Source organism: Nannospalax galili, unplaced genomic scaffold (assembly GCF_000622305.1).
Source record: "Nannospalax galili isolate Female #2095 unplaced genomic scaffold, S.galili_v1.0 scaffold735, whole genome shotgun sequence".
NCBI classification, from domain to species: domain Eukaryota; kingdom Metazoa; phylum Chordata; class Mammalia; order Rodentia; family Spalacidae; genus Nannospalax; species Nannospalax galili.
In genome coordinates, this window is record NW_008337053.1 from 236,006 (window position 1) to 258,994 (window position 22,989).

Sequence of the window (22,989 nt, forward strand, 5' to 3'; positions counted from 1 at the left end):
ATCAATAAGGACATTATTAGTATAGTTATATAGCTGTGTTTCACACGTCCTAAATGTGGAAGGAATGGTTGAACATACTGAGGCACAGAAGATCTGAAAAGAGATTAAATAAACTTTTAGTGATTAAAAGCAACAATGTCTAAAATGAAAGCTAGACCAGACATCATTAGAGGCAGATTCAAAACTGCAGAAGAAAAGTCTAACAAGTTGGAAGGTGTAGCAATAGAAATTACCCAAGACAAATAGCTTCCAAAGGTTATTTCACTACCATCAAAGACAAGTATTTTAAAAGCCTAAGTTCTATTCATAGCAGGAGAGTAAAGCAGACACAAATAGCAGGTAGCTAGGAGTATCTATCTAGAGTTACCTGTAGTCAGCTCAGTCCACCTAACATGGCTGACAAGGCATTATACAAAAATGAGAAAGGTGCTCTGTGAATTCATGGCTTTAAGATATGAGCATGGTGCCTCTACAAAGCCTTACTTTCCCCATGGGTTCTCTCAACTAAACAAACTGATCTTTATGTCATTTCATAATACTTGTGACTAACCCAGAAAATTAGACAATGTTGTCTTTGTGCTTACCGACACAAGTCTTCATGTCTTCAGAGGCCATGAACCCATCATAACATAAGCAGCGGTACTCTCCGGGTATGTTTGTGCACTGACCGCCATCACAGATATTGGGGTTATCTTCACACTCATCGATGTCTGCAGAGGATAAAACCAAACACCATACGTTGTAGATTCTAACTCCACTATTCAGTGAGGAACCAATGACAGACCCAACTCAAATAGACTCAGCCCACTTGCTGAATGAATTATCTCCCACATCCAAATGAAGCTCTATATAAATCACCTCAACAGGTTGGACTGGGCCAAAACGGAGACACCACTTTCAAAACTCATAATTTAAAGCTTAAGGACACAATAGACCCACACTGACCTAAAAGACTGTCACTTAATCAGAAATTTAAACATGAATTTATCATTCAAAAATAATTATGATCCTATGAATTTTCTCATGTTCTCTCTGCTTTACTAATTTTTAAAATAAAAAATTGTTTGAAATCAGCATGTCTACTCAAATGTACTTCTAGTAAATATATTTATTTTCAACATTTATTTTTAATAGTCAAATTTACACGCTTTATTTTCCTAGGGAGAGTTTTCTAGGTCAAATAAAATCACTGTGATTCCTAAGCCCTGATTCTCTTCTTAATGAGAGCTAAAATCAAAGTCTGTATCACACACCCCCCTCTTCATCTCTTGGCTTCCTGGCTCTTCCAGCACAAGGTGGAAAGACAGAGAAGAGTGGCTCTCAGACTTTAGCACACATCCAAACATTTAGAAAGCCTATAAAAACACATCATGAGATGATCCAGTTGTTTCTGATTCAGTATATCTGGGACAGAGCCTGAGATTATGCATTTCTTACAAATTCTTGGATGCTGCTGTTGCTGTGGGTCAGAAAAACATACTCAGAATAGCACCGAATTATGTTAAAGCCCCAGCTCTCCAAAATTCTGTTTAATGAAGAAAGTATTTTCTATTCCATTTATTACGTGCCAGATGCTGTGCTGAGATCTGTACATGTTGTTCTACATTTTCTAGATGAAAAATCTGGTGCTAAGTGTCTTTCTTAGAGACACACAGCTAAAATAAGCGACAGGCAAGGGCATTGATCCCAAGGCTGTCTGACTCCAAAGCCTAGACCCTGAGCCATTCTCCCTAGGGGCCTGTTTTGATTTCATCCACAGCCTACAGCCACTCACCTGTGCATGATCTCTGGTCTGGCATTAGTGCGAATCCTGGTTGACAGCTGCACTCGTAGCTGCCTTCAGAGTTTGTGCAGAAGGTTTCACAACCACCGTTCATTATGCTGCATTCATCAATGTCTGAGAAAGAGAAACAAGCTCAGCTTCTTTTATGATTCCAACATTTACCCCCTCCAATTGTTGAAATTTAATCACCATTGTAAAATTATTAAGAAGTGGGACTTTGAAGATGTAATTAAGCCTCAAGGACTCCACCCTTGTGGGTACCATTGGTGTCATAAGAAGGGTGACTTTGGCCCCTCTCGCTCTCTCTCATTCTCTTGCCCTCTCTCACATTTTGGTGCAACAAGAAGGCCCAGGCCTAGTGCTTTGCTATTAGGCTTCCCAGCCTCCAGAATGGCGTGCCATTGTGAATTTCTATCCTTTACAAATGATCCAGTCTCAGGTATTCTATTATAACACACAAAAATGAGGTCTGGGTGGGGAAGGTGCTGGGGGCATGGATGGGGGGAGGGGGTTCTAAATTTGATTAAGAAATGTTGTATGAAATGCACAAAAGCTCCATAAAAAAAATTTTTTTTAAGTGGACTAAGACACCTTCTTTTGTGTTTATGGTTGTGGCAATCCTCTTGGTCATTTGTTCAGTTTTAAACCTGAATTATGGTTTGATTGGCTGAGGTTCCAATCCTTTTCAAGACCCTGAGTTGAAATTTTGAGTTGTCCTAGGACAAACTTCAGAAGTTTGTGGTGATTTATGGTTTTGGGTGGAAACCATATGAGACTTGGCAGTTCCACATGGTGTGCACCCCAAAGCAAGCCCACACTGGCAGCATTTACAAAATTTCCCTCTGACTTTGGGCATGATAAAGCTACAGGGCTTTCGGTGCCACTCTTCACAGCAGGACTAAGCCTACAGAGGGCCAACCACAAAGCAAAATGTTGTCTCACAAAAACCCATACTTAAGGAGTGCCAGACTCTGCTTCAGTGTAAGATATGAATATTCTGCAGCCTTCTTGCCAATAGCTACTCTGAAATCTTTAGATGATCTCTAGCAGCCAGAGGCCGAGCCCTCACCTTACATGTTTCTGTCTCTTTCCATACCACTTATCATGTTTAGTTTAGCTCAGTGTTAATTCTCACTGGCTGATTTAGTGTATATGTGTTATAACTGTTCATTATTCAAAAATAATGCATGAAATTATGTATCTTTCATTCAGTTCTTCTTTAAACAGAAAAGGGAGGTGAGGTGTAAAGATTATGAGCCACCATAAGAAGATTTTACTTATAGTGAAACAAGAAAGATTAAGTAACAGCAACTAATGATAAAAATGAAACTCATAATATACTGCCTGGGTGCTTCAAAAAGAGATGAAATAAAATGAAGCATCAAATAGAAAGAAGAATGCCTGTATCAAAACTTTGCCATCCAGGGCTCAGGAACCATTGAGGAAGAGGGGCGGAAAGACTGTAAGAGCCAGGGGTGGTGGATGACCACAAAGAAACAGTTTTCTCCAGGAGACTGGGAACATGCTCATAGGAACTCACAGCAATGGTGACAGCATGCACAAGACCCATGCAAACTCAATCAGACAGAAACCAGCACAGAAGTGGGGAAACGGGTAAGAGGCCCCAACCTTAGCTGAGGAACTATTGGCCACTGATGACTACTGGGAGAGGATGAGGTGGTTTTCTTTAAGGGAATGAATGATGCTAGACAGGCTAACCAGGCTTCAGCGAATGGATGTACACTGAGGGACATCTGGGGACACGAATGTAGCTCAATAAGCCTTAAAACATGACAGAATGCATGAAATCTGGTGAGAAGGCAATTGAGAGGTGCAGATAAGGGATGAGGTCTAAATAAGCTCAAGATTTAGTGTATGAAATTTTCAAAAATTCAATAAAAAGAAGGCTAGAACTTACCCACACAGAAGAGCCTATCAGGAGTTGAGTGATAGCCAGGGTTGCAGGCACACTGATACTTCCCTATGAGGTTCACACAACGGCCATTGGGGCAGAGGTTCGCGCTCAGTTCACACTCATTGATGTCTGTTTAGAAGCAAAGAAAAACATATAAACACAAGCTTCTGACTCTGACAGAAGTGTGTGTGAACAATCAGCCTCATGCAAGTGATCTGAAAGTCCTCCTCCTTACCAATGCATGCGGAGATGTTTGGGGACAGTTGGTGACCAGGTGGGCATTCACAGCGGTAACTTCCCTCTGTGTTGTGGCAGATGCCTCCTCGGCACAGGAGAGGATCTCTCTGACATTCATCAATATCTGCAAAGAAGGAAATGACCCCTGTTGCAGACACTGGTGCTCTGCTCCTCTGTGCCCAGCCACCCCTTCACCAGCCCTCAGTTTCTGGGAGTCTCGGCTGCTATGGCGTGTAGCTCCCATCTTGGAGAACTACTATTTGCTCCACTCAGAATTCCAGGGAGAGAGGTTGTAACTCTCGCCCATTTGTGAAGCAATCCATGGCCAACAATTGATTGAACTGGCTTGGAAATATATAAAACCTTGGCCTTGTCTCAACACAGGACAACTTCTGGTGTTCATTCCTACCCTAGAGTGTCCCGTAGGGTCAGAGCAAGGCTGAGATGCATCTGAACACAGCTCATCTTCTTCTATACTATCCTGCCTCCCTGACATCCTGACAGGTTTCTCCCAGGACAATGCCTCAAAACAAACAAACAAACAAACATGTTTGTGAAGTCTCCACTTCAGACTTTGTTCATAGGGAACCTGATGCAAGGCAGGCACCTTAGTCAACAGTCGTCAAGAACTGCTGGACAGAGGCCCTGAGCTGGGACTTCTACAGCTTGTCTGGATTATTCTCAATTAATGTCTACACCAGGTACTGAAGTCACCTTTCAGGATCTCATAGCTGGTCACTGAAGCTACCCACAATCCTCCAGTCCCTCATTCTTTCCCCATATGTGAGTCTCCCTCTGCTACAGATTGCCCTCACTGGTCAGAAGACCAGGCAGTGGGAAGAACCTGGGATGCAGATTATATGAGGCTTCCAAGATTCTTACAATCCCTCTCCCTCTGTGCTGATTAGAGACACAAGCTTACCCATGCAGTTCTTCATCATCATGAATCCACTTTCATAGCCTTCGTCACACTTGCATTCAAAGTCCCCTGGGGTGTTCACACACTGGCCTCGGCCACAGAGGTCAGGAGATATGCGGCACTCGTCTATGTCTGCGCAAAACAGTAGACAGCAGCAAATGAGGGTGGGGATGACCTTGAAACGTGGCAACCCAGAAAAGTGGGGGGATTTTAAAAGCTGTCACCTCCCCTGTCACTGGAGGCCCACTCACTGACCTGTGCAGTTCCTCTCTTCAGAATCAAGAGCAAAGCCACTGTCACACCTGCACTTAAAGCTGCCGATGGTGTTTCTACACTTGCCATGGGTGCAGAGACTGGGTATCATCTTGCACTCGTTGATATCTTCAGGAAAAAGAAAAAATGTGGGGAAGAAAAGCTTATGAACAACCAGCCAGGAAGTCTCAAGGCTCCACATTTTAAAATACTTGTATTTATTATTTCTATTTTATGTGTATGAGTGTATTGCCTGCAGGTGTATAAGTGCACCTCTGTGGTGCAATGCCTGTGAAGGGCAGAACAGGGCATCAGATCCCCTAGGACTGGAGTTGTAACTGGTTGTTAGCCACCATGTGGTGTTGGGAATCAAACCTGGATCCTCTACAAGAGCAGCCAGTGCTCTTAACCACTGAGCCATCTCTCCAGCCCCAGTGTACTGCATTTTAAACAGAAGGTTGGAATGTCTTGATTTAAGGTCTCCTTTGACTTATCTTCACATAGATGGAACTGATAAAAGAAAGAAGTCAGGAGCGCCTCCTAAGCCCATGTGACCCCTGAGGAACAGATCCTCAAATGACCTTAAGTGTAAAAATTAATTGATTTATTTGGGCCAACTGTATGGTCTTAAACACCCAAAAGGAAAGTATAACCAAAGAGTAAAGTCATCAGTATATTTCTTTAAGAGTTCAAGGGCTTACACTTCCCAAACATTAGGCTTAAGTCTATATAAAAAGTTATTTATCAGGAGGCAGAGGCAGGCAGATCTCTGAGTTTAAGGCTAGCCTGGTCTACATAGTGAGTTCTAGGCCAGCTGGGGCTACAGGGAGACCCTGCCTCAAAAAGACCAAAAAAAAAAAAAAGTTATTTAGACAATTATTTCTCACTGATGATTTTGTTCCTAACCAGAAAGTGCTGCTCAAATGTAAGACTTCAAATCTTCGTCTCCAATACTGTAGTGCTCATCTGTAGCTAAGGGAAACAACCAGTTATTCTAAAATGATGGATAAATTTGCTTTCTCCCCCATCTATAGAAGCCTTTGAGAGGGAACTGACACTGATTCTAACCACTCCAACAGTTATCAAAATACCTGAAAGCAAATCCTGAATCCACCACTCTCGAGTCCAGCCTTGGAAGACAAAAGAAAAATGAGGAGGAACCCAACAGAGGGATGCTTTTGGAAGCCCTTGTCAAGAAATTCCAATGGACTCTCACAGGAACATTTGAAAATTGCCCTGTCCTGACCTTTTTCTAGTTCCCTGTCTAGAACTTGTAATGCTAATTACTCTCGCCTTTACTTCTCCTTCACATCTCCTATTCATGATTCAAAGACTCTTTTCCCTTTAGAGATAAGAGTTATGCAATTTGGGAGTCTTTTAGATAGATGAACTGAAGGGATACTCCAATTGCCTCACCCTGCATTCATGTTCAGCATGGAAGAAGGCAGAGCGGTTTGTGTCCCTATTCCCTATTGGCAATTTGGATAACCCCTTCAGAGGATGGCATGATAAGAATAGGAGGTAGGAACTGGCTAGGCAGTTATGGTAAAAAGACCATAATGAAAACTAGCCAGTTTCTTTTCTAAAAGTCAAAATGTCATTGGGCCTCTTAGCAACATACTCTGTACCAAAGGCCAAAAATTTTGAAAGTATTTGGGAGCGTGTATCTGATCCTTAAAAGGTTTTAGGGTTACCTCTTCAGAGGGGGAAATGTTAGAGCAGACAAACGCCCCATAAAAATACATAAATCAGTCTGCAGGGTGTGGTGGAGCACGCCTTTAATCCCAGCACTCGGGAGGCAAAGGCAGGCAGATCTCTGTGAATTCAAGGCCAGCCTGGTCTCCGTAGCAAATCCAGGCCAGCTAGGGCTACAGGGAGACCCTGTCTCAAAAAGAATAAATAAATAAATAAATAAATGAGAAAGAAAAGGTCTCAGCAAGATTCATCTAAAAAAAATGTGTCACAGTCTAGGAAACAGGACTATGTAAACTTGTCTAACCTTCCCAACATCTTCATTTTAGAAAACACTGTCAGATAAGCAAGTTGTGCATATTTGAACTTTTAGCACCGGTACGCTTCCTGAGTCACAGTGAGCACTTGATAGCTACTTGCCAAATGGAAGCCCACACTTAAAGCATGTGCATGGCAAACAGTACTCCACACAACTGAGGGAGCTGTAGCACAAGCTGCTCATTCTAGCCTCTTTGGTGTTTTCTTGGATATACCTTAAAATTGCTGTGAGACTTTTAAAATGTCATTTATATTTTAAATTGTTTACAAATAACTCATACTATTTTAATTTTTCTCAGTATTACATATCATTAACATAATTTAATGTAATTTATTAGAAGGCTGCACACAGGTGACCTGGATTTCCCCTTACCACACTCTTTCCAAAAGCAAGACCTAAAATCTCAAAAAACAGAAATTCCCTCCCCTCTGCATGATGCCATGAGAGAAAGAACTGGGGCCCAAGTTAGGAACCTCCCAGTTCTTCACAGTAATAGACTGCCATGCCTATGGATGACGCTCCTTTTAGTTTATTTAAGAGATATTTAAGATCATCTAGAAACTGCCTCTCTGGACAGGGCAATTTTAACCTTCAGGGTCTCATGGAATAATACTCAGAAAAAAAAAGAGTAGGAATAGGATGAGGAAGAGAAAGGAAGGAGGAAAGAAGAAAAGAAGAAATCTTTTCTTTACAAAGATAATTATGTGGTATCTATGTATTTAGTTCCCATTTTTCTGAGTTGACTCAGTTATGAAGTATATGGTAAGTAGGTCCCAGAATCCTGAAGAGACAACAGAAACTGAGTAGTCAACACAAACTCTACATGAGAAACAGAAGCTGAGGCCTCTGTGTGTAATCAGAATTCTTGGTAGCCATGGGTTGGGGGGATTGCTCAGTGGCTGAAATGTCTGCTGTGCACACATGAGGATCTGAGTTTGAGTCTCCAGCATCCTTGTAAAAAAGATGGGTATGGCTGTGTGGGTCTGTAACCTCAGTCCTCGGGACAGAGGACAGAGACAGGAGGACCCTGGGGGCTTGTTGGCCAACGAGTATAGCCACAATGGTGATTTCCTGGTTCAGTAAGAGACCCTGTCTCAAAAGTAGGATAGAGGAAGATACCTACGTTAGACTCTGGCCTCTATATGCAGACACATGAGTGGACACACCCTGCACATACATGTGCACATGCACATGTATACCACCCAACCACCACCCTCACAAAAAGTAAGGGAATAAATAGAATTCTTGGTGGTCTAGTATCTTCCCTCCATATCTGGGAGTAAACAAATACTGCGTCACTGTGCATTGAAGGTAAATCAATCCTAGAATTAGATTAAATCTATAACTTCTTATTTTGACATAGTTTTTAGATTATGACATAACAAGCTAAAATAATATTTGAAACATTAGAAATACAAAAATGAAATCTGCTGTATTTGGGCAGAGAAGGCCCGTTATTGGGTTCCTGTGCCACTCATCAGCAGTAAGAATGCCTTAAATCAACAGGCAAAAAGTCAAGTCTCATGGCTTTAACAGGTGGCATTCAACTTTCATGGGCATATTTTCCTTTAGTTCTAGATTAGGATAGAATTAAGACTGATTTTACTACTTAATGGGCAGAAGAGGCAGGGGGCCTCAGGGAGGCCTGAGAAGTAGGGGCTGGAGGGAGTTCAGCATTGGGGTGTGTGTGTGTGTGTGTGTGTGTGTGAGATGCTGAAGGAATGACCACAGCAATGGTATTTGCTGATAACAGAACTCTGAGCTCATGAAAAGGTATCTGCTGGTCTGCAAAGAAAACCAAGCAGCCACTGGGAACTCCATACCTTTGAAGAAAGGCTTTCCATTTGTAATATCTTTTGTGGCAAACCCAGGTCCTCGGGGACAGAGCTCCTCATACTCTGGGGTGTTTCTCACTGGGCACTCCTCGCACTCCTCTGTTCCCCAGGCTGCCCCGACAGAGCAGCAGCAGGCATCCATACGGTGTCGGCCGGCGATGGGCAGGGTGCACTCCTCATCATCGTACCTCAGGAAGCAGGTTTCCAGACGGATGTCTGTCAGAGGGAACAGAAGGAGACTGAGGACAGCTACTCTCCACTGTCCCAAGTAACACACATGCTGGTTTGCTCTATCCATGTAGACTACATTAAATTTATTCCTCAGAAGAAAGCCAGGGTATTTAGTAGGTATTCCTGCTTAATAAAGACATTCTTCATCCAATTGTGCTAACACCCCCCATTTGTGAAAAGCTCCTTTCCAACTGTAGGTATTTTCTGATAACGCTGCAGAGCGAGCTGCTGCAATGCTCTTTGGGCATTTCCTCCATGTGTAGACACACTGATCACTGAGGTATGTGTTCCATGATGTCTTGGCATCTCACCTCCAGTGAATAGCAAACTCACTTTAGTGTTGGAATGCGTCTGAGTTAGCTCAAACACCACCTCCTCAGACCTACCTCATTTTTGAAGAGGTAGAATAGTAGACTCTGGAATGAGGGTTAAAGAGGAGAGAGCAAACAAAAGCTATCCATTCACAGGGCTTGAGAGATGGCTCAGTAGTTAAGAACACTGGCTGTTCTTGCAGAGGACCCGGGTTCTGTTCCCAGCACCGCACAGTGCCTAACAACCATCCATAACTCGGATTCTAATGAGGGATCTAATGCCCTCTTCTGGCCTCTATGGCTATTGCATGCACATGGTGCACCTATATTCATGTAGGCAAAACACTCATACGTATAAATGTATAAATTATAAAATAAATAATTTTAAAAGTAATTTATTTTGAAAAAGTCAACTGTTCTTGTTAAATATTTTGTTCACTTCAATGTGTGCTCATGTGTACATTCTCCAGAATACAAACAGAATCTTCTATTCCAGCCCCAAATTCATGGGATGTGAGGAAGAGTAGGAAGACTGACAGGCCATAGGACAGAAGACCTGGATTCTGGAAATGTTCTGCGACTCACTGTTTCGTAGCCAAATCATCTGAGCCTGAGTTTCCCACGTCTGCTAAATGATGCTGTTCCCATCTCTTAGGAGCCGTTGTGAAGCTCCCATGAGAGTACGCACCCGAAAACTATGAAATGTAATTCAAATGCAGCTTTCTCTTCCTTCTCGTTCACCTTCACACTGTGGTCACTTGCTTAAGCGCTCAGGATTCCCCTGATGTTAAAAACTCTGAAACACCTGAGCACCCTTATGTCCAAGTTGCTTAGACTAAGCTATGTAATTTTAAAAGGAACTTAAATTAAACACCAGAACGTATACTGGTAAATTATAAAGGTAATTTGCAGAAGATCAAAAATCCTCAACTGCACAACAGACTTTTAAGCACTAGGATGCTCTTCAGAGTGTAGGACATGTGTCAGACATGTCCTACAGCTATATGTTATCGGCAGAGTCACAGACTCAGAAGCCGGTAATTCAATGGGCATATTTCTGGTGTGCGAAACTAGAGACAGAGAAGTCTGTCAGATACTACAAGCTGTAAGACCTTAAACTTGCTGCCCATGGAGCAAGAACGTAGTTCTAGAATCAGTGCCTAGTCTCTTCCATATCATTGAGATGGGATGACTGGGTGTGAGGTGCTCCCCTGGGATCGAGCAGTTGGCACGGCAGAGGCGATACCCTTTTTTACCCCTTCTCCCAAACTCACTTTCCAAAAGCAGTTCTGCTCCTGATTTCAACAGGTATTTTCTCCAAGAACCTATTTGGCCAGTGATAGGGCAGGCCTAGAAGAATGGGGTGTGGTTCCCCATTAAGTACAAATGTTTTCTCCACCACTCGCTGTGTATTCTGCAGCCCGTGGCATACAGGGCAGACCTAATAGCCAGGAATACCAACTGCGATGGTAGTAATGTAAGAAATGGTCATACAACAACAAAGATAAAAGTTTCTCCTAAATAATACATTTTTCATTCTTTTTATAAAGAGTGAACATAGAACCTGAGTTAGGAAGGTGGTTTGTCGAGAAAACCATCACAGATGCTAATGCACATGCTGAACTTCAGGGAGGGGGTCTGTACTTGAAATTAAATGTTCAGCTGCATCTTGTTAACTACGTCTTTAATAATCTTTACCAAGGCAGATTCTTCCTGTGACATCCAAAGTCATTCCACTGGGACACTCGCACTTGAATGAGCCCCTGGAGTTGACACACAGGCCGTTTCTGCACACTCCGGGGAACACTTCACATTCATTTATATCTGAGAAGAAAAGAGCATAATGCCAATATATCTGTAGAAGTTAATCCTATCTTATTCCACTCCTAGATTCATAATGATTCTCACCAAAGTCCATTTTGAACCCAATAAGTTTAAAACACTAGTTTGCATCCAAATAATTCCTATAAAATTTCTGACATGTCTAAATAGACACCAGACTGAGCCTACCAACCACTAAAGAAGGGTCTCTCCACTGGTCTCAGGGAATAACTTTTGAGTTTTCTAAAACTCAAAAGAAAGGGAATTCATTTGGGATAGGGATCGGGTGAGAGTTGTGGGGGACAGCGCCGATAGCTCAGGTTCCTACAGGTTATACCTAGCTTCATGAGACCAGATGTCTAGAAATAGAGAAACAGAAACCTGATCTTCCAAATTAGTAAAGAAGAGGTGGCTTGAGAGTGAGTGTGGAAGAATCAAATCCGGCTATGGGGTGTGTGAGCCGGTCAAGAGTGTCTGTTGAGCAGCACTGAGCTGAGGTGGCAGTCAACAGCATATTTCTCGCCATGGAAATTACATGGCCCCCTTATCCAGTCCAAGTTCATACGAGCATTCTTCATATACATAAAAATAAATGGCTTATAAAAAATCAGAAATACCTTCACACTGTGTTCCTTTAATTCTTGAATACCCTTTACCACATATGGGATCTGTGGGGGGAAAAAAAACCAAGATTAACAATATCCAGATTTTGCAGTTATGATACAAGAAACATGAAAAGGGACCTGGAGGAGGAATTTTACTTCATTGTTACAGATAAGTATGAGAAAGCATTTCCAAGGTTGCATGGGTGGGGAAGACCAGTAGTGAAATGTCTCCATAATAAAGCTCAGCTTGCAATAAAGCTCAGCTTGCAGGAATTGGTGCTTCAGGGAAGCAATACAAGGAAATCACATGTCCACATGGAGATAGAAAATGACAAACTAGCTGGGTGTGGTAAAGCATCCTAGCACTCAGGAGACAGAGGCAGACAGATCTCTGTGAAAACAAGCTCAGCCTGGTCAGTGTTGCCAGCTGGGTCTACAGGGAGACCCTGTCTCAAAATAAAAAGAAAAACAACGAAAGAAAAAGTGAAAAAGAAAAGACGACAGACTGGGCCAGAATCACATGAAACTGCTGCCCTTGATACGTTTCTCATCCAGGAATATTTGAATGAGATCATCGTTTAAATTTCCACTGCAAACTGACATATGTGAAGCACTGGGTTTTCCCTTTCTAGTCAAAGCTGATGGGATGGCTGCGGAGCCGTGCGCTGCTTGTCTTACCAACTTGACATATGGTACACGGGCTCCCCCAAGCAGCACCCAGGGATGAGCAGCACTGGGACTTCAAGGTGGCTCCATTGATGTTGATTTCACACCTCCCATCGATGACGGTCTGCCAGCAAGTGCCCTTGATGGTTTCTGCAGAGGGGGGTTAATGCTGGACATTTAACAGGATCTATATTAAAAAATTCAAACCTATACATTGGGATTACAGCAGGAATAGCATTATGAGACTAAGAATGTTGATCATTTTTAATGTCTCATCTATATCTAAACTTTTGATGCAGTCAAAGTCGCCATGCAGCATGGCAGCACCTAGTTTTTGACAAGCACTCAAATGATTCTCAGAAAGATAAATACCTATGCAGATGGTTTTTGTCGGATCCAATGTACTTTCAGGAGAACATTCACAAATGAAAGAGCCAGGGCTGTTCTTGCAGACTCCATTAATGCAAGGACTTGATTCACATTCATCAATGTCTGAAACAAAACCAGGTTTCCATCACTACTGAAAGCTAGTCTTAGGCATAAAATGAGCACCTCAGCTTTGGCCTTAACTGGTGCCTCATATTAGTTAGTCAGTAAAGCTGACCTAAATAGCTTTTTCCAAACTAGAAGGAATATCAAAATACTAATTGAGTACATCTCTTTAGTATAGAAATTGGCACATGAGTGAATCTTAATTCAAAGAAATCTGGAACAAAATTATGAATTCAAAGGACATCTGCATAACATTTTATTTATCCATTAAGCAATGACAAATAAAATGCCAGCTAAAGTCAAATGCAAATGAACAGTTTAAAGTTGCTACTAAAGGGTGAGTAAAATGTCAGTTGCAAGTAAATGCCATCTGTGGCTAAAGCTCGTACAGAGTCATTTAGAACCAGAAAATTTTAATTAAATTGGCTTACTTATCTAAAAATAGACGATAATAATTTATTCTTATGGTTTTCTGATGGCTTTCCAAAAGATACTAAGGAACATAATATAAGAACAAAAATATGATTTACCTTCACAGGTTTTTAGGTCTGGTTTGTATACAAATCCCTTGGGGCAGGTACAGACAAAACTTCCAGGAGTGTTTCTACATTGTCCGTTGTCACAAAGTAGACTGTTCAGCACGCATTCATTAATATCTGTAAAGTCAGCGAACACATGCATTGGAAAGAGCCTTTCCCTCTCATGTGGTGTCTTTTTCCTTTTACGTTAGGTCTTTAAGTCATCTGGTATGATTAAGTCCACCAAAGAGGCAAGACTTTGGTACCATTGGTTTTACCAAAGTAGGAGCTGGATACCAGCTTGTCTAAACCAGGTATATGCAAAGCCTTAAGTTACTGTATGTTACTTAATTCTCTTCTTGGATTTTTCTGGAAATAATTAATCTTTACACTTGTAATTGCTTCATAGTGTCAGACTTAAAGGAACTAATCTTACTGGTTTAAGGAACTAAATAAATAGAAAGCACCCAGGCATGATGGTGTATGTCTATAATCGCAGCCCTTGGGAGGTAGAGGTCATGTGAAATTACATGGATGACAGCTGTGAACATACTTAAAAGTGCTTAAAATGCAAGAAATTAAACATGAAGTTATAGTACTATCGAGCAAACAGCATGCTAAAAAAAAAAACCTATCAAAACAACACAGGGAACACCACTCCCCCCGCAAAGAGCTCCAGACACCAGATGGCTTCCCACAATGGGGGAATGGAACAAATGAAACAGCTTGATGGCCAGGACTAGGTGAGTGAACGCTCCTGTTCTGGGTCGGAACACATCATGGCTCTGATGCTGGATGGGTGACAGTAGCATCCAGCATGCAGCAAGTTATTATATTTGAAAGACTACGACCATAATGAAAGACTGAAAAAGACTTTTGTGCTTATTTCAATCTGTATGATCTTGGAACAATCATATGCTCCCAAACTAGACCAGTTCCTTAAACCAGTACCTTTCCAACCTGGCTTCTAAAATGCCATTAATGGCAAAAACAGGATATCCCTAACTCCAAAGCCCTAAAGGCCTTCAGGAACTAAAAGAGGCATGCTAATTTATATAAAAGTTTATTAATTTTCATTACATTCATAAAGGTATATTTGCTTATATACAAAAAATGTATTTGTTCTTCAAATTGAAAAAATACACTCTGACATTTTAGTTTGGGCATATTCCTATCTTTATCCTAACTTTTCCTATATGAGTATCTTGGTTTTAGAAGGTCAGCTTCAGGAAACCAGAGGCAGCGTGTCACTCCAGATAGAAAAGGGTTTTCAGAAAATACTGCTCTAGGCAACTGAGGCATGTTGGAGAAAAAATGGCCTATGTCGAGCATTTTATTCCAAATAAAATGATTTACTTAGTGACTGATTGCTTCATTAAAGGTTGCTATCACATGAAAAAAAAGGTGCTTGTTAAACTTAACAAAAAATAGTTACTACTAAAAATAATCTGTGCTTTCTCAGATTAAATCTAAAGTGCAGAGGGAGAACTGTTTCTCAGTAAAATAGGGCTCACTTTGTAGTCAAATGAGAATGGCTCCAAACATTTGCATTCTGTATTTCTAGGCAGCTTCCCTTTTATCGGGTGAATCTGACATACGATGATTTGTAGTTATCAAGAAATGTCTTGGAAAGCAGGCGAAGCTTCTTACCAGCACAGTTTTTCCCAGTTATGTCCACTTCATACCCTGAATTGCATATACATTTGTAGGTCCCACGGAGGTTTTCACAAATTCCATTTGGGCAAATATCAGGATCCAATGCACATTCGTTTATATCTGTACCACCGAAAAGCTCAAAGTTAACCACATTCTAAAATATTAAATTACAAAAAGCAGTACAATACATGATATGACCCCAAAACTTCTTGGTGGGGGTTTGGATTTACTTGGAGAAAGTTTAGTCCTTTGTCCTTACTGTAAGGTATTCTGAGTCAAATCCACCACCAGCCCTGGTCCCTAAGAGAAAACTGGCATCTGAGTTGCTGCTATACGGTCACCTATCACCCTGGAATCGAGATAAAGGAAATGCCCTGGATGGACCAAGCACCAGGATGGAAATGTGGATCAAGCACAGAGCCAAATCTTGCCACTGTCTCCCTACCTCCCTCCCTCTCCCTTCGGCCTTCCACATGGCCATAACATTCCTTTTTTTTTTTTTTTTATGTCTTTTTGAGACAGGGTCTCCCTGTAGCCCCAGCTGGCCTGGAACTCACTGTGTAGACCAGGCTGGCCTTGAACTCAGAGATCTGCCTGCCTCTGCCTCCCAAGTGCTGGGATTAAAGGCGTGCGCCACCACGCCCGGCTGGCCATACCATTCTTAATACCCTTAAAACAAGGTGATTATATCATGCTTTTGGCTCAATTTTTGCAAGTTCAACATCTTCAAAAGTATAAATTCAGGGTTGATTTGCTGCAAACCCCTCCCACCTTTGTGCTCATGCAAGGCCTCCTCCCTCTATGTGGGGAATTCCTGCCTTGGGCCTCCTCTCTGGTCAAAAGCCCCCTCAGATTCTCTGCCTGGCCCTCCTCTTCTGTGCTCTCACAGACTGAGCAGACCTGTCCAGTGGAAAAGATGGAGACAGAATGACAGGACACCATGGATTGTCTCAAGTCTGGGCCGCACTCTGTAAGCCAGGGTTGACTTTTCCTTCATCTCCAAGTCCCTATCACAACCCATTTATTCCCATTAACCATTTACCCATTATCAATTTCCTTACTTCACCCTCTTCCTCTAAATACTCATTTTCATCTACGCATAATGAACTGATCAGCCAGTCTACTTCTCCCCAGAACTCTCCTCATCAAATCGATTAGTTTTATATTAACTAGAAACCCCTTTCTCGTTCCTGTCTCCTTTCTTACCCTTGGTCCAGTTCTTTTTGACTCTAATTTTATTATGACCCCCATATTTCTCTAGCTCCAACACAAATATTTAATTTTCTTCCAACTCAGCTAGTTCCTTCATTTCTTGCTATAAAATTTTAGTGGTCCCGTTGTCATCTTATGGTGACTGAACATTCTAGAATACGAAGGGATTACATTTGATCCAGTCCGTAATCCTGAATTCTATTTGATAGTGGAAATCCACAGAAGGCTTAGGCTGATTGTTCTCCAGAATGAGCAATAACAGCCATCATGCCTTGTCTACCATCTGCATTAACTGCCCTGGGAGAGATGAGTAGGAACGCCCCACGCCAAGGCCAGCAGGTTCCTCGGCAGTTCTGTCGGGTCAGCTCTAGATATCCAGCACATCATGCAGTGATGACGATTGTGGAATCAGGCTAGACTTGTATCAGGTAAGTAACTGGATACCCACAGAAGGCCCCATGCTGCCTCTGCATATGCTTAACATAATAAATTTCAAAACGACTCCTTACCAGTGCCCGCTGACGTCATTCCTGGCCCACTGCTACAGAGCGCCTGATATTCCGCTGCAATAAATTATTAGATAGGAAATGATTCCACTGTTTGCAGAGAGGTTAATCCTACTCTGGGCTTCACACACATCATTTCCTCCAAAGTGAGTAGAACCGAAGTAAAGCCGTAATGGAAGAGGAGGCATCTCCTGGGGGAGTCACCTTTATACCAGGCTTTCCTTTTAAAGGCTCCTCATCATGGAAGAAATCAAAATGGAATGGTGCAGGCAAGTTATGGCCATTCCTGTGCAAACCACTCTCGGAAAAGGTATTTTTCCAACAGGTTGATTTGTTCACCAGGGAACACTTTACACATAAAGTGAGATTTTCCCGTTAAAATGTGGTTTCTTAGATGTTAGTAAAACTTTCTTTCACCATCCTGGGAAAGGTTCTGCATCTCAGCACTAGATGTTTTCTCACCACCATTAAGTTCTTGCCATTTCCCTGGTTCTCGCTGCAGATCCCTGCCCCCAGCCCCGCCCTGCGCATGAGAACATGACAGTGTATCTAATCTTGGGTCAGTGTTTTTTCAAATTATCAGGATATTTTATTCATTCTCCTTGATGAATTCCCAGGAAAACTACTGCTAAATGTCAACGTGGTGAGATTGTTCTGTGATAGAATCAGATATCTATTAAAACAGTATAACATTTTATATATAATTCCAACAACATTGAGGTAAACATAAGAGTGAATGATGAGATGGGGCTGGAGCGATGGCTCAGCAGTTTAGACCACTGGTTGTTCTTGCAGAAGACTCAGGTTTGAATCCCAGCACCCACATGGCAGCTAACAACTATTCATAACTCCAGTTCCAGGGGATCCAACAGCCTCTTCTGTCCTCGCAGGCATTGCACAACACGGGCACACTTACCTACATGCAGGCAATGCACTCATGCACATAAAATAAAAATAATAAAATATTTTAAAAAAGAGTGAATGATGAGAAATTGAACATTAGAATCATACTTTATCTGAGGCAAAGAACAAGGTGTTCCCTTGTCTGCCACAGTCTCTGACAGCAAGTCGCAGAGGAGTCACACTTGAACCATTGTGTTGAGGGGCAGGAGGGATGGGCCTTTCAGAAGCTGATCCTCCCTGCTGAAGCTAATGGCTCTTATACTTCTGATGACAGTAGATGCAAATGAGTTTCAAAAACATAAAATTAAAGATGACTCCTTCCATGCCTGTATCTTCTAATAAATGGTAAATTGCAAAAAGCAATAAAATATCTTCATTTAAAAAAAAATCATCTTCAAAGGGGCCCCAAAGGGAACAAGTGGGAAAGTGGCTGCCTCTCTATATTTAAAAGCCAGAGATTGAATCAAACAAAAGCAAAAGAAAATACCTTTGTCATTCTCTCACATCAGCAATTATTAAAACGGTCACAAAATAGATGATAGTTCCTGAAAAAGGTAAGCACCCCAAAGCTGTACGTGTTCCAGGGCATATGAACAGGACCAATGAGGGGTGTTTCATATGGGGGCACACACACTTCCCACCACAAATGATTGTGAGGACAAGCTGAATAATCTGTGTCTAGACACTAGCTAGCCTCTGCCAAGACTCCAGGAAGGTACACAGGATACCCTGGGAAGCCCAATGTATCCCTTCCCAGTGAGTCTATACAAAACAAAGATTGAGGATGGTGGCAGAAGGCTGGCAGTAGAAAGGCGTTTCCACGGTTCCACATACCTGAGTTCTGGGCAGGACATGGCTGGCAGGGCTCCCCAAACGCGTACTCAGTGCTAGCACAGCAGCATTCAGACTTGGTAACAGCACCGAATAAGGGTTTTACACACTGGCCTCTCTTGTATCCCCCGTAGCATGTGCTTCGCATGTGTGTATCTAAATGGGAAGAGGCACACTGTCATTTTAAACAGCCAAGAGCCCCCTCCCACATCAAAGCCAAAGCTGCCTTTATGTCTCCATTGCCCAGTTTTAACTCACAGAGAAGCCTGTGCTATTCAGACTGAACAAGAAAACCAACCAAATGCCATGTACACAGTTAGCTTCCAAACAGTGGAAAAGCAAGTCACAGACAGTTTCCTGAGGACCGTCATGGATAGCAAACTGTGAGGCCTTAAATGCTGGGATTATTTCTCATTCATTTTTTTTTTCTTCCTTGGGCATGCACAGAGCAGGCACTTAATAAATGCTGAATGGCTGAATCTCACACTGTGATCAGTAAGAGCTTTATTAGAAATATGACTTACTTAAAAATAAACACACAGTTATTGGATGTGTAAATTAGGTATACTTTCCAAAAAAGAGAAAGTTTAATCTGTAAAAGGTTCATTATATAAATCTGTAGATGTTGGTCAATTAAGCTGTGTTATTCTTCCCTCTAAAGAAGGAATTTCCAGCGTTGCCCAATCCTTTCCCAACTCAAAAGTTTACTGAATACCTTTAAGAAATCATTTGGATAAAATTCCTACTAATTCTTAACAAACCTCAGGCTTCCTATGAAGCCACATGAAACCATTACATTTCTGCCTTATCCATATTTCCTTTGCATCAAATACTTTCCTTAGACATTTAGTTTTCTATTAAAATGTTCAACATCAAACAGTGAGCATATTATACAAGCCAATTCCAAAGACTGTCAACAAAGAAAGGTGGGAAAAAATTGAGGATGGCTACGCACTTAGAGAAGAGGGAAGCAGAGACGAGGGTTCCCTGGTGCTTCCTTGAGGTTCTCTATTCCTAACATCAATATCTGATTTATGGAAGAAAATAACTGAATTTGTAGGATTATTGTTTGGCAAATATCCATTCTAGCTTATCTGTGAGTGTAGAATGCATTTGTTATTGGTGAGTTTTATTGATTGCTGGGGGTATGTGTCATAAATCAAGCTGTAGGTGTCTCTTACCAACACACACACGTCCATCCAGGCCCACGGCCAGTCCAGGGAAGCATTCGCATCGGTAGGAGCCGTCGGTGTTCACACAGCGCCCATTCATGCAGATCCCGGGAGTTTCACATTCATTAATATCTGCAAGAGCAAGAAGCATTTCTTTAAAATGAAGTGAATTTATCTAAAATGCTAACACGTTCATCATGATAATACTGGAAACGGCATAAAATGGAAAGTGCTATGCAACATCAATAACAACAAAGAAATGAACCGAGCTTGTTATTTTTCTGTTAAAAACTATTTTAATAATATTCTTCCAACACACCTTCTATCAAAATGAGAACACAAAGGCCAAAATGGAATTGGCAGCAAAAAGGGAAATGGTTGCTTAAAGGAAAAGGGCTTTGGGTAATGTATGTCATGGTAGCTATGCCAGAAATCTAGTCTGACAATACACTGCATCTCTGACCTAGGCAGGAAGCTTTTCCTTTGTGCACTCAACACCCATGCTATCCTTCTTGTCAGTATCCCCCTCTAGGGAACCCTTTGGAACAATTAACTCAAAATTAAGAGGCATGCCCTAAATCATGGGAGGAGCACCAGACAGAATGGAGAAAGCAAGCTAGATGACGTTGATGACAACTCTGGGCCAGTATAATACCGTGGGGAACTGCAACTCAGTAGCATCTTTCTTAAACACTGTAAATATATCCTGTTTGGTCTTTTTGAGACAGGGTCTCCCTGTAGCCCCAGCTGTCCTGGAAATGACTATGTAGACCAGGCTGGCCTTGAACTCACAGAGATCCACCTGTCTCTGCCTCCCTAGTGCTGGGATTAAAGGCGTGCGCCACCACACCTGGCTGTAAATATTTTATAGTATCATATGTATATACTTAAAAAGGTCTGGAAAAGACTTCATTGGATCATACTAGTGGTGGTAGAGGGGTTTTTTACCCATTAATGTGAAAAAGTAGAGAAGGAACCAAAACTGAGTTTTGGGAAACAAGGATACTTAGGACCAAGTTACTTTATAATAGTCCTTTTGCTGTATACAACCAGAATGTGTGACCATTCCCTTTCTTCTGACCTTAAAAAGGCAAACTGAGAGTGAAACACCTCTGTGTTTCACTGAGCTTGTGTTCTTTGGCACAAAATATATTCAGGGGGTCCAAGATTCCATGTTCAGATTGTATTTAAAACAGCAGTTATATTTAAGAACATGGACTCAAAGTGTTCAGTTATTTCAGGCATCTTTTTGTTCAAGTTCAGACCTACGATAAGACAGTAGAGACTACAGTCTGCAAAACAACTTGAAGGCTTTTCAGTGAGACATGAAGTTGCTCAGTGGGAGGCTTCAACTTTGAGGAAGGAATTAAAGAGACCACGTGGTTCACAAGGTAGGGTAAGGGCACTGTCGACTAGGCTTCCAGTAGTCATATATTTGTGGTCTCAGGACAAAGCACTGTGAGAAAAATCCCATCCCACAGCACGAGAGAAAAGTAGTCAAAAGGAGGAAAATCATCATATGAGAGTTACTCCCTTTCCTCCTTTCCTTAGCCTTTATCACAATGTGTTTTTCCCAGCTTTATGCACACAATACTGAACTACCTCCCCCGTCTCTCCTTCTCTCTTTGTCTCTATGTCTCTCTCTCTCAGAGCTGTCAGAGTGAACCAGTGCAAACATCACACTTTCACACATTAGAAGAATCCATTTATTGGTAAGACACTATTCCCTGGCTACCAGTGGCTACAAAGCCCATGCTAATCTCCAACGTCATAATGTCTTCTGAAACAGCATGATGTACAGTGCATACTTAATGCTGAGAGGCTGTCACCTGGGTCCCCACCTGTGGGCACTAGAGGTGAAGCTCGGTGTGCGCTGTGGATTGGCACGGACAGAAGTCCTGCTCACAGGAGGGCTTTCATTTCCGCCTGTTATTTTGTTTGGAAGTCTAATTCCATATATCCAGCGGCCACACGGTTCTCCTTCCTTTTCCACTTTCACAGTCTTAATTTGTACAATTGGATACTTTGTTTTACAGTATTTTACACTGTAGACTATTTCCATGTGGTAATCTCTTCCCATGTCAGGTCCTCCCAGCACAGAGCTCCAAATGCAGAGACCATTTTCCTGCTTCAAAACCTGAAAAACTCAACTGTTCTGTCTTCCGCTGAAGACAGACTCACAGTATTAAGAGCCACTGATGTGAAGGTCATAGAGAACATAGGTAAACAAACATGGGCTAGAAGCTCCTGTAAGTCTGGAGAAAGAGCATCTTGCCAAGGACTTAAGACATGCAAGGCTTTCTTCCATAACACCTTTACCAAAGCTGACCACTAGGGACAGCCAGAGAAGAGGAAGCCTCAAATAGCTCATGGTGCTGGCGCTGTTTGCAGCAGGAGCTGTGAACCAAGGCTCCAAGCACAGCATTTTAGCAGATTTCCTAACACCATTTTAGTACAAGGCTCTTTGAGAAGTTTGATTCTAGTTCATGGTTTGTTCTTCTGTTTTTGTTTGTGTGTGTGTGTGTGTGTGTGTGTTGCTTTTTGGGTTTTTTTGTTTGTTTTTGTTTTGCTCACTATGCAGCTCTGGCTGGCCTGGAACTCTTTATTTGCGTGTATTTGTGTCTGTGTGTGTTTTGCTTTTGGGGTTTTTTTTGTTGTTTGTTTGTTTGTTTGTTTTGAGGTAGGGTCTCACTATGCAGCTCTGGCTGGCCTGGAATTCTTTATATAGACCAGGCTGGCCTCCAACTCACAGAGATCCACCTGCCTCTACTTCCAAAGTTCCTATCTTGCACCCACATGCATCATTCACCCATCCCTAACTACGTAAAGCAGGAGATGGGCACAAATGTAGCCGCAATGACTGTTGTTAGGACTCCAACAGCACAAATGAAACCCCCAAGTCTGGCTTCAATACCTGAAGCAATGAGATTATTTTAAGAGTCATCAGAATACTCAATGGCCTCCTTTTTCACTTTTCTTCCTTTTTTTCTTATATAAGTTTATAAAGCTTTTAAAAATTACCATACATTTTTATTGTTGTTTCTTAAGATAGCTAGACCAACAGTGAGGTAACTATCACCGCAAATAAGTCTAGGATGCTTTTCATAAGAGGT

General features: G+C 41.9%; 1 protein-coding gene across 1 annotated transcript in view; it reads right to left on the bottom strand.

Moving 5' to 3' along the window:
- Nucleotides 1-22,989, bottom strand: part of Fbn1 (fibrillin 1) — a 223,254-nt gene that overhangs the window by 70,026 nt on the left and 130,239 nt on the right. Inside the window, exons 16-31 of the mRNA XM_008831779.3 lie at nt 19,886-20,008; nt 18,708-18,860; nt 16,974-17,027; nt 15,247-15,372; nt 13,609-13,734; nt 12,959-13,078; nt 12,599-12,736; nt 11,933-11,983; nt 11,193-11,318; nt 8,941-9,168; nt 5,110-5,235; nt 4,858-4,986; nt 3,934-4,059; nt 3,702-3,827; nt 1,775-1,897; nt 585-710 (exon numbers count right to left, since the gene is read on the bottom strand). Coding sequence (XP_008830001.1) covers nt 585-710; nt 1,775-1,897; nt 3,702-3,827; nt 3,934-4,059; nt 4,858-4,986; nt 5,110-5,235; nt 8,941-9,168; nt 11,193-11,318; nt 11,933-11,983; nt 12,599-12,736; nt 12,959-13,078; nt 13,609-13,734; nt 15,247-15,372; nt 16,974-17,027; nt 18,708-18,860; nt 19,886-20,008 — 2,001 coding nt within the window. The remainder of the gene's footprint in view (nt 1-584; nt 711-1,774; nt 1,898-3,701; nt 3,828-3,933; nt 4,060-4,857; nt 4,987-5,109; nt 5,236-8,940; nt 9,169-11,192; nt 11,319-11,932; nt 11,984-12,598; nt 12,737-12,958; nt 13,079-13,608; nt 13,735-15,246; nt 15,373-16,973; nt 17,028-18,707; nt 18,861-19,885; nt 20,009-22,989) is intronic.